We start from the raw sequence: 10,818 nt of genomic DNA, 5'->3' as shown, positions 1-10,818 counted from the left end.
TATGTTTTTAATCAGGTCTGGGAAGCCCAAACATGTTAACCTATCCAGGATCACACAAACTCTCTGTTGCAGAATTATAATGTCAAGTTCACATTTTGTCCAACAAGCTGCACTGTTTAAACCAGACTCCTTAGTTCATTCAGCAAAATTGTATTGGGTACCCGATTTTATGTGTCATACACTGTTCTAGAATCCTTCCACACTCATGGGTGGGAGACAGGAACTCACTAAGATAAGAAACAAAAATGCAAGTAGACAAGAAAATGAGTAAAATGTGTAGTCTGTCTGACGGCATTAAGTCCAGTGGAGACAGACGAAGCAGGTAGGGGCTGAAGAACACCAGTGGAGCAGGGAGGGCTAGAGTTTTAGTCAGACTGATTGCGAAGTCCTCACTCGTAAGGGGACATTTGAGCTAAGACCTGAAGGAGGTGAAGAAGCAAGTCACACAGCTCTTTGGGGAGAAACATTCCAGGCAGAAGGACCAGCAGGGCAAAGATGTACAGGCTGGAGTGGTGGCAAGTTCCAGGGGCCACAGGGAGGCCTGGCAGGGCTGGTGGCCGGGGGGTGGCGGGGTGGGGGGCCGAGTGAGGCCGAGTGGGAGAGGCAGGAGAATGTGGGCAGAGCTGCTGGTATGCTGTGGGGGCAGGGCAGATGGTGTGAGGACTGTGGGCTTTGATGGCAGTGATGTGACAGTCCTTGCAGGGTCATGAGCAGAGGATTGCCACAATCTGACTACCTTTTTAAAAGGACCTCTAGTGGGAATCCCAAGGTTCTCATGTTTGCCACCTCCATATACGGTGGCCTCTGGGGTGCCGGAGTTCCGCTCTCTGAGAGGACACGGGAATGAGTCTCAGTCTGGGCACCTCCCTTCCTTCAACAAAAGAATAAAAATGAAAGGCCTAAACCCACTAGCAGCAGGGCTCTCTTGGCTCAAAACTGCTCCCAGCAGCTAAACATCTGAGCACCATGGCTAGCCTAGAAATTTCTTTGAATTTCTTCTAAGAAACAAAACCCTTCCCAGAACCACTCTGTGGTTCACCTTTCAAGTTCCCCAACCATGGAGCCCTTGCCTCAGGCAGAATTTGAAGTTAGCCATTTGATCATTTACTTGTTTCTCTGTCAATCATCAGCCTTAAAAAAAAAAAAAAAAAAGAAGACTAAAAAGACAAAAGAAAAAGGCTCCTGGATGTAGGAGAGACTATTAGTTTCCCAGACCTCTGAGTCTTTATGGGAAACCTGCTTTACCAAAGCTCCTTTGAGGCCGAGACTGAGGACAAACAAGGGCCCAAGACATGTGAAAGGAGGTCAGAATGGAAGAGTCAGTGCACCCCAATTCCCAGAATTTATTTCTCCAAATGCCTGTCTGCAAATGGTTTCCAAGAGTAAGTTACAAAGGGGAGAACATTCCACGCTTGATTCCACTCCAGTTGGTTTTGAATTAGGATCAGACCAATTTTTTTTTTTAAAGATTTTATCCATCTATTTGAGAGAGAGAGAGAGAGCATGAGAGCAGGGTGAAGGGCAGAGGGAGAAGCAGGCTCCCCTCTGAGCAGGGAGCGCGATGTGGAGCTCGATCCCAGGACCCAGGATCATGACCTGAGCCAAAGGCAGGTGCTTAACTGACTAAGCCACCCAGGCGCCTCTGGATGACCTATTAGAAGCCTCACTGCTCCTCTGTGTCCCGATCGGGGAGAGAGAAGGAAGAGTTGCTCCTCACCTTCCAGAAACACAGAATTCGCTTTGATCACACCTCACAACACTTCAGCGGCTCTCATAGGAGCAGTACATAAACCTGTCAGATATGGGCCTTCCCGATTGAAATCTGGAAGGCAGCGTTGACCTCAGTTTTCCCACCTGTCAAATGGGTGGGATACCACCAGCCCTATTTACTTCACAAGGAAACTGGTGAGGATGAAGAAGGAAACAAAAGGCTCTGCAAAGAACAGGAGAGCCCCGGATTGTTCCCCATCCTTCACCCTGCTTCTTGCTGTGTGGGCTGCACTGTGGGCTTCCCTCCTGCGGGCTGGCAGGGTCAGTCAGAGTCGGAGGAGGGGAATATGAGGGTGGGTGTTTATCCTCCAACACCCACCGCCTGGGCTCTGTGGGCTGCCTACAGGTGCCCCAAGACCGCAGCTCCTGTCAGAGGGCACTCCCTCCCTATCCTTCAGAACTAGGAGTGGCTGCACCTCGCAGCAGTCACCAGCCCAGCCTAGGACTAAGCTGTCCCTGTGGCTCCCTGTAGCTTGCCTACACTGTGGGAATAGGGTCTTCAGTAGACCCCCTTATGTTATCCATGTCCCATGTTCCTTCTGTATCGGGCCTTTAACTAACTGAACCTCGCTGGCCACCCTGGGGGCTCACTGGGCTCTTGCCTTTCCTGCTGGAGCCAGAGGGCTCCTCTAGCGCCATAGGTAATGACAACGGCCACCAGCAGTGCGCCACGCATTTTAACTCTTCTCTTATTTGGTACTTATGCCAGCCTCTTGAGGACATGAGGCTGAGGGAGGCTTTAACTTGTCCAGGGCCTACAAGCTAGTGGGCGGTAGGGCCAGGATTTGCACCGAGGCCCGTCTGCCCCCATTGCTGACATTTAGCCAAACTTTGCTGCACCCCCCACCCCACCCCACTTTTTCTGGAAGAGAAGCAGCCATGTGTTTAAGCTGCAGCCCTGGTTACAGTTTATTTTTCCACATACATGTCTAGCCATGTGACCACACACTCCCCCTGGCCACCTAAATCTCTGTTTACTAGCTGTGTGGCTCTGGACTAATTACTTAACCTCTCTGTACCTCAGTTTCTTTATCAGTAAAATGGAGATATAATAGTATTTACCTCAGGAGTTGTGAGGATTAAACGAATTAATTACACATATAGAATAGGGTCTTATGTACAGAAGGTGCTCGAGCAGGGTTACCCATTATTGTTGTAATTGCTATTGCTATTTCCAACTTACCAAAATTCTCACCCCCCCAGATGTCCATCTGGGCATCATACTTTCCCAAGTGGTTAAACCAGGACTTGTCAATCACGAAGATTCCTCCAGCTATGACAGGGGTCCTGGGAGCAAGGAGAGGAATGAAGCCATGCGTAAGCTGGTTAAGCTGGGAGCCCTTCCAGATGGGCCACTTGCCCCCAGAATCCCTGGCTTGCAGAGTTGCAGGGGCAGGATGTTTGGCAGCTCCCTGGCCTCTGTCTTCCCTGTCCCTGGGGCCCAGAACCAAGTCAGCACTTAGTGCAATCTCAGGAGCACCAGCAACTGAGATGGCCCCCCAGTGGCCTCCCAGGACCCCAACCCAGGGAAGGAAGGGGTGTCTGCAGAGCCTGCAGCAGCACTGACCTTATGGGCTTGGTGGGATCGGTCCGGGCAATCTTCTGTTCCAGAGGAATCTGCTCCCACTTGAAATGTAGGCTCCAGTCAAATCCTAAGGGATAGAGTGGGGTGAGGACAGAGCTTGGGGGCAGAGCTACTGCCCTCGGTCTCTCTTGATCAGAGCCCAGCTCACAGAGGGCATGGGCAATTCATGCAGTCATTCCTTCACTCAGAATGAGACAGGTCCCTGCCCTCACAGTTTCAATCTACTGGGTAGGACAGAGACTACAAAGGTAAATCAGTAAGAGGATAATCTGCCAGTCAAAGGTGAAAAGTGCTAAAAGAAAAATAAAGAAGAGAGGTGCCCATTCTATAAGACTTTCTATAAGTCAGGAAAGTCTCTGTAATGGGATCACATTTGACCTGAATGATGGACTGATCTATGGAGTGGGGAAAGGGAAGTCCAGGTGGGGGGACGGGGGAGACAGCAAGTGCAAAGGCCCTGAGGTGATTCCCCACAGGAGAAATGCCTGGCTCCCTTCAGAATCCCATTCAACTCTAAGACCTAAGTAATAGCGTTTCAATTTTTTGGAAGGCTGAGCCCCAAATAGGAAAACCACTCTGCCCACTAGCTCCTAGCAACAGATTCTCTAGTGCAGCCTGTCCAATAGAGCTTTCTGCAATGATGGAAATGTTCTCTATCTGCACTGTTCAATATGGTAGGCACTGGGGGGTTATTGAGCACTTGAAATGTGGCTAGTGCAACTTAAGGAACTGAATTTGAATTTTATTTAGTTGTAATTAATTTAAATTTAAATAGCCAGGGGCACCTGGGTGGCTCAGTAGTTGAGCAACTACCTTCGGCTCAGGGCGGGATTCCAGGGTCCTGGGATCAAGTCCTGCATCAGGCTCCCCATAGGGAGCCTGCTTCTCCCTCTGCCTGTGTCTCTGCCTCTCTCTCTGTGTCTCTCATGAATAAATAAATAAAATCTTTAAAAAATTTAAATAGCCAAATATGGCTATTATATTGGACAACACAGCTGTAAAGTCTGGACCAGAGCTGTCCAAAAGAAGTCTGATGCAAGCCAGAAATGCAAGCCATATGTGTAATTTAAATTTTTCTAGTAGCCATATCAGAAAGTAAGAGCATACAACATTAATTTGAACACTATATTTTAACGCAATATAACCAAAATGTTATCATTTCAACATGTAATCAATATAAAAAACAATGAGGTATTTTACAGTCTTTCATACTAAGACTTTGAAACCTGGTGTGTAGTTGACCCTTCCAGCACATCTCAATTCAGACTGGTCACATGTTAAGAGTCCAATAGCCATATGTGGCTACCAGCCTGGGGCCAGAACCACCTCCAGGCATACACACCAGGGGTTCATTCAAGACACTGTCGTATCATGTCCTCCTGCCAGGACTTGTGGGCATGCTCCCTGGGCTGACAGCATTTGGGAGGGATGTGTCAGGGTTTGTGCGGAGAGGAAGACAAAAGACTAGCTTGGCTCTGTCCCTGATTGTGCCAGAGGGCTTTGTCCTGAACCCGACGGCTTGACGCTATCCCTTTTCATTTTCTGGAGGTAAGGGGGTGGTGTGAGACACTCTGGCATAGCGGGGAAGAAGAGCACCCCATCAAGGCTTTAGACTGCCCACCCCGGCCCCTTTCAAGTCTACAGCCCCTCCCCCAGGAGATGGACGCACCTCCACGAAGGTCAGCAGAGGCAGCGAGGTAGGCAAAATTATCCAGACTGATGACATCAATGATGGGGCTCACCACACGGGTGTGGTCCTAGGCGAGGAACGAGAGATGGTGTGAGGCCAGGGACTCTGTGAAGAAAGGCCTAGCTGCCTGCTCTGGGAAGACGTTCTCTCCGAGGCCTGGGGCACCTGGCCCTTCTTGTAGGACACCATGGGTTCGGGCGAGCTGTCCTGCAGCATCACATCCAGGCTCCTGGAAGGTTCTACCTGGGTCCCACGGGCGCAGTGCTCTCCCAGCCTCTTCCTCTCACATCATGCTGAGCCCTGCTGGGATCTCACCTCCTCAGTGAAACCCTGCCTGATTGAGGCAGGCTGAGGATTTCTTCCTCTTAAGCTGCTCTCCCAAGTACAGGCCAGACAATTCCTGGGGCACCGAATCATATGCTGCCTGAAGTGACTCTTCTGTTGCTGGCTTGAATTGTTGTTTTATTAATTGTCAACCACCTTTGTACATGTCTGAGTCGAGTCTTCCTGGAAGCTTGAGGGCCGGGACTCCTTTCCCTATACAACCTGGGTGTCACTCTCTCATGCCGCATCTGCTTCTAGGTCAGATTCACTACTCCCTTCATCCTCCTAGTCACAAATCCACCTCCAAAACATTGGTGGGTAATGTCCATTTTACTAAAGATTTAGGTTTACTAGTTTTTTTCTTTTTTGGAGGGGTGGGTAGTGATGTTGTTGGTAGCTTATGTTGTATAAAAAACTATCAAAACTCTCAACCGCCGTCAGCCCTCGCTCTTCGCTCTCCCTCTATGGAGGGACCCAGGACAGAGCCTCTTCTCTCCCCGCATTCTGTGCTGACCCTCAGAATCCTCTTGCCTGCCAGTTGGAGCCTCACTATGTCCTCAGTTCACAACTCGTCTCAGGACCGCGAAAGCCGGGAGGAGGCGGAGCAGGGGAGACCACCCATGGTTTCTCACAGAGCTCTGTGGGGGTCTCGCCTTCACCTTTTTATAGACTTTTTTATTCTGAGATATAATTCATTTTTATAGCAATTTCATAAGCCATAATTGACATATGATAAAATTCACCACTATGAATGATAAAGTATACAAATTTGATGGCTTACAGTATATTCACAAGATTATGCACCCATCACCCCTATCTAATTCCGGAATATTTTCTTCACCCCAACAAGAAATCCAGCCCCTGACAACCACTAATCTCTTTTCTATTTCTATGGCTTTGTTTTATTCTGGACATCTTGTATCAATGGAATCATATAATACGTGGCCTTTTTTGATCGGATTCTTTCACTTACGGAAATGTTTCCATCCACATTAAATCAGTACTTTATTCCTTTTTATGGCTGAATAATAGTCTATGGTATGGCTATATCAACAGACCTTTGGGCTGTTTCCACATTTTGGCTATTCTGAATAATATTGCCCTGAACACTGCTGTACAAGTTTTTGTGTGGAGTATGTTTCCATGTCTCTTGGGTATGTACCCAGTCGTGGAAGGGTCATGTGGTAACTCCATGTTTAAACTTTTGAGGAACCACCAGACTGTTTTCCAAAGTGGCTGCACCATTTTACATTCTCACCAGCGATGAGTGAAAAGGCTCCTACTTCTCCATATCCTTGCCCGCACTGGATATTGTCCATCCTTTGGTTACAGCCATCCTGTAGGTATCGAATGGTATCTGACTGGGATTTTGACTTGCATTTCCCTGAAGTCTGAATAATGTTGAGCACCTTTTCATGTGCTTGTTGGCCATTTGTGTATCTGCCTTGAAGAAATGTCCATTCAAATCCTTTGCCCATTTTTAAGTTGGGTTATTTGTCTTTTTACGGTTGATCTGTAATCACCTCATCCTTCCCTCCACCTGTCCTACCCTTCCCCTTTTTAGCAAACACTAGCATGTGGTGGGGACCCCCTGTCCTCATATCTCCTTGAGAACACCATTCCCCATCCCCTCCCTCCTTCTCAGGCTTCCCAGCCTTGACCCAAAGCTGCCTCTGCCCCAGAACAGAACCCGCCTCCCCCAGGAGGAAAACACCACCACTCTTCATGGGAGGAGCTTTAAGCTCACCCAAGCTCTCATCCACATGAATTCTCATAGTAACCCCAAGAGACAAATATTACAATTGCCCCCATTTTCAGAGAAGAAAGCTCACGAACGTGAAGTCACTCTGGGGGAAGCAGACCACTTAGCCCCCTACTCTGCCTATCCAACTTCAAAGACCATTCACACACCCTTACGGCAAGTACATGGTGGGCCCGTCCCAAGGGACAGAGCTCCCCCAGGGACACAGGGACTCACCTCCTTCACCCGCTGCAGCATGGGCTGCAGCCACTCAGTGTTCACTTCGCAGTGGCTGTCCAGAAAGGTGAGGACGGCAGCTGTGGCCACATCTGCCCCACGAACTCGGGACCGGATCAGCCCTGCCATGGGAGTGGACAGGGGTTGGTGCTGAGATGGGGTCAATTTGCCTCCCCCTCATCCCTCAAAGTCTCAGGACTCTGCACCCGTCAGGGGCCAAGGCTTTCTCTGAGTTACCATGATTGAGCTTTACTTTGTATTTGATTATTTCCTCCCTCCCTCTCTTTTGTCTCATCCACTCATCAACTATCACTGCTCCAAGGTCATTCTCTGAATGCCCTCTGCATGCCGGTCACTGTTCTGGGCTCTGGGAACACACTGATGAACAGTCAGGGTTGAGTGGACAGTGCAATAAAGTGTGCTTTGGTACCAAAAGAAAACCAGAAACCACAACTCTTACCCTTCTACCCCCATCCCCCTGCCCACCGCAGGGACTTCCAGGCCATCCCCTTCAGCTGCATCATCATGTGCGACCTGGTGAGAATCTTCTAGACTAAGTCAGGCTGGAGTTAGTATGCCAGCACCTTCACTTACCTTAAGCATGTTATTTAACCTCTCTGAGCCTGGATTTTCTTATCTAAACAACTCCAAGAGAAAATAATCCCCACCTGTGCGGGAGAGTGCCTGTGTCTAGGAGCCCTACACATGCTAGATTCTGGTCTGCTTCCACCCTCATCCCAAACAGTCTTGCTGATGGCTCACTTTTGGCAGCCAGTCAAAGAACGGCCTCACTTTTGGCATCTCCCCAGTCAGGGCTAGGCACTTGCCTGGTGAGGAGAGAGGAGGCCCATCTGGTGCTGCTAACAGAGCAGTCACTGGTGCCCTAAGAGCTCAGAATACAGTTGCTTCTTGGAGAGATTTCCCTGGCCATACCTCTGCCCTGTACTCTGCCTCTATCCATCGGAGTATCCATCCATCCATCTGTCCCATCCTTGCACTCCACTGGTGGCTAGAAAGCACTTAATAAAAGTTTACACCTGTGTTGGGCAAGCCCCAGGAAACACTATATTCCTAGGCCTAAAGGCACTTACAACCAGTGCCTAGGAGAAATTTCTCTCTGGCCTCTTCCATGCCAGTTAGAAGGTCTCCTTGGCCTGACTGGTCTTTCTTAATTATGCCTCTCACATCTCTCTCTCTCTCTCTCTCTCTCTCTCTCTCTTTCTCTCAAACCTTCAGTGGCTCCCTACTAGTTGCCTTATCAGGTCTAAATTGCCTTTCTCTGGCTTCCAAGGTGCTCCGCTCTCTGCCCTCACTGTGCCATTTCCCCTGCTGACCAGATCCAGATTTTCCCAGGCAGGGAGGAGGAGAGGGAGGTTAAGGGTGGCCTCCCTCCTCCATGTTGGAATTCTGGCTCCTCTATTCACCACCCTGGGCAAATTATTGAGCCTCCTTAAGCCCCACTTTCCTTATGTTCAAAACAGGGACAATGAGCTGTTATGAGGAATGAATGTGAGGACACAGGCAAAGGGAATGGCTCCTGTGGGTTAGCACTCAGGAAGAGGGCTTGTTAGTATTACAGGTGTACCCAGGCCTGAACAGTGCTTGTGGCTGCAGAGTCCTAAAACCTGGACTGCCCTGCCTTATTTCTTTCACCTGTTTCACAGTGCCCCATCATGCCCCCTTCTGGGGTCTCCATTCGACCCCCATATCATCACGACCAGCATGTCCCTGTGGTGGATCCTGACTCCTTAGCTCTCCGAGGGCAGGGACCATGTTTTATACTTCTTTTGTGCCTCCTAGAGTGCCATGTACAATCCTATGCCATGGCTGATGCTCCAAAACACCTCTCAATTGGAATTGAGGTTGCATCTGCTTGATAATGCCCTCTGGTTTTCTCAAAGCATTTCCACAGAGCTTATCTCATTTAACCCTTACAACAGCCATGCAAGGCAGAAAGGGTACTATTATTAACTCAAGAGACAACCCAGGCAGCCAGATGTAGAGCAACTTGCCTACCATCATGCCATGACAGGGGCTGACCTGGGATAGCAGAAGGGTCTTTCCACAGACCTTGGTCCTGGCCCCCAGGAATGCAGCAGGAGCATGCTGGCTTCGTGTGACACGGTGTCAAAAGGGAGAAAGGAGGTGCAGTGGTCTAGACCAAAATGGGTCTGTGGTGGCACCCAGGGTCTAAGAACATACCTTCCCGCCGATCATTGCGCAGGCACTTGACCTTGGGGATCCTGGTCAGAAGCAGACAGTCTTCAGCTGAAGATGAAGAGAAGGAAGCAAGCTCATTCAGATATGGGCATCAGACCAAAAGGGGTTTGGTCACCCTTGGAACTGCCCAGAAGGTGTCTCATAGTAGGTCCAGGGAAAGAGCTGGGGCTGGGGAGGTGCACAGGGGCATGGTCATCTCAATGGCCAAAGGATTGCCCTGTGCGCCACTCCCAGGCGACTGGGGACCGCCTGTACTTAGGGCATTGCCCCCCAGGGGGCGCCAGAGAGCACCAGCAGGTCCGCACAGAGCCAGGTCAACACCAGCGCAGCCACACTTAAGGGACAAGCCTCAGTATACGGCCTTTTTAAAAAAATGTCATCTCACTCGGGACGCCTGAGTGGCTTAGCAATTGAGCTTTGGCTTTTGCCCTTTGGCTCAGGGCGTGATCCTCGAGTCCTGGGACTGAGTCCCACATCGGGCTTCCTGCATGGAGCCTGCTTCTCCCTCTGCCTCTGTCTCTGTCTCTCTCTCTCTATGTATCTCATGACTTAAATAAATAAAATATTTATTTTAAAAAAAGTTCATCTCACTGGTGTCCCATGAAAACAACAGCTCTCTTTCCCCTTTCTTGGCACCTGAGAGCACAGTCAGGGAGGGCACCTACAAAGGAATAAAGATTCCAGTGGGGGTGGAAGGGGGAGGGGCAGAGGTTGCCCATGATATCCAGGGCGGCCTCCACATTCTGGGAAAATGAGGGTTCGGAAGGGTGCAAATAATAGGAGGTGGAAACTTACGGTCTGAACTGAAGTCATCCACTAAAATGATCTCCTGGATCAGGCTGGCTGGAGTTCGGTTCAGGACACTGGAGTGATGGGGACAGAGGAGCCTGGATTTAGGGGTCACCTTCCATTTACCTCTCCCTGCCACAGGGATCCCCCGCGCCCAGCTCAGGGGCCAGCAACTCTCCAAGAGCAGCTTCTCGAAAAACTCCCTGGCCCTGATCAATGGCTGAGGAGCGGTGTGGTCCTCAGGCTCTTCCGAGGACCTGGCTGACCCCACTGTCTGGACTTGCAGGCACCTGCAGGGACCCGTGCCAGATTGTGGGATTGCCTCAGTTTGGTTGTGGGAACTGCCTCAGTTTAGAGGTCAAGACAGGATGACTTGTAGCTGCTCCTATGGCTTAGGCTTAACAAACCCCCGCCCTGGCGTAGGGGTGGGGAGGGCAGCACCCAGCTGGCCCTGGAACTGCC

At 50.0% G+C, this 10,818-nt stretch overlaps 1 protein-coding gene across 1 annotated transcript in view; it reads right to left on the bottom strand.

Annotated features, from left to right (window-relative positions):
- GALNT16 (polypeptide N-acetylgalactosaminyltransferase 16) overlaps nt 1-10,818 on the bottom strand; it is a 93,248-nt gene that overhangs the window by 16,555 nt on the left and 65,875 nt on the right. The window contains exons 5-10 of the mRNA XM_038545060.1: nt 10,363-10,430; nt 9,550-9,615; nt 7,348-7,469; nt 5,025-5,112; nt 3,338-3,422; nt 2,954-3,057 (exon numbers count right to left, since the gene is read on the bottom strand). Of these exons, the coding sequence (XP_038400988.1) occupies nt 2,954-3,057; nt 3,338-3,422; nt 5,025-5,112; nt 7,348-7,469; nt 9,550-9,615; nt 10,363-10,430 (533 nt within the window). The remainder of the gene's footprint in view (nt 1-2,953; nt 3,058-3,337; nt 3,423-5,024; nt 5,113-7,347; nt 7,470-9,549; nt 9,616-10,362; nt 10,431-10,818) is intronic.

This window comes from Canis lupus, chromosome 8 (assembly GCF_011100685.1).
Source record: "Canis lupus familiaris isolate Mischka breed German Shepherd chromosome 8, alternate assembly UU_Cfam_GSD_1.0, whole genome shotgun sequence".
Lineage (NCBI taxonomy): Eukaryota > Metazoa > Chordata > Mammalia > Carnivora > Canidae > Canis > Canis lupus.
The sequence above is the reverse complement of the archived record's forward strand: the minus strand, read 5'-3'. Positions and strand labels throughout refer to the sequence as shown.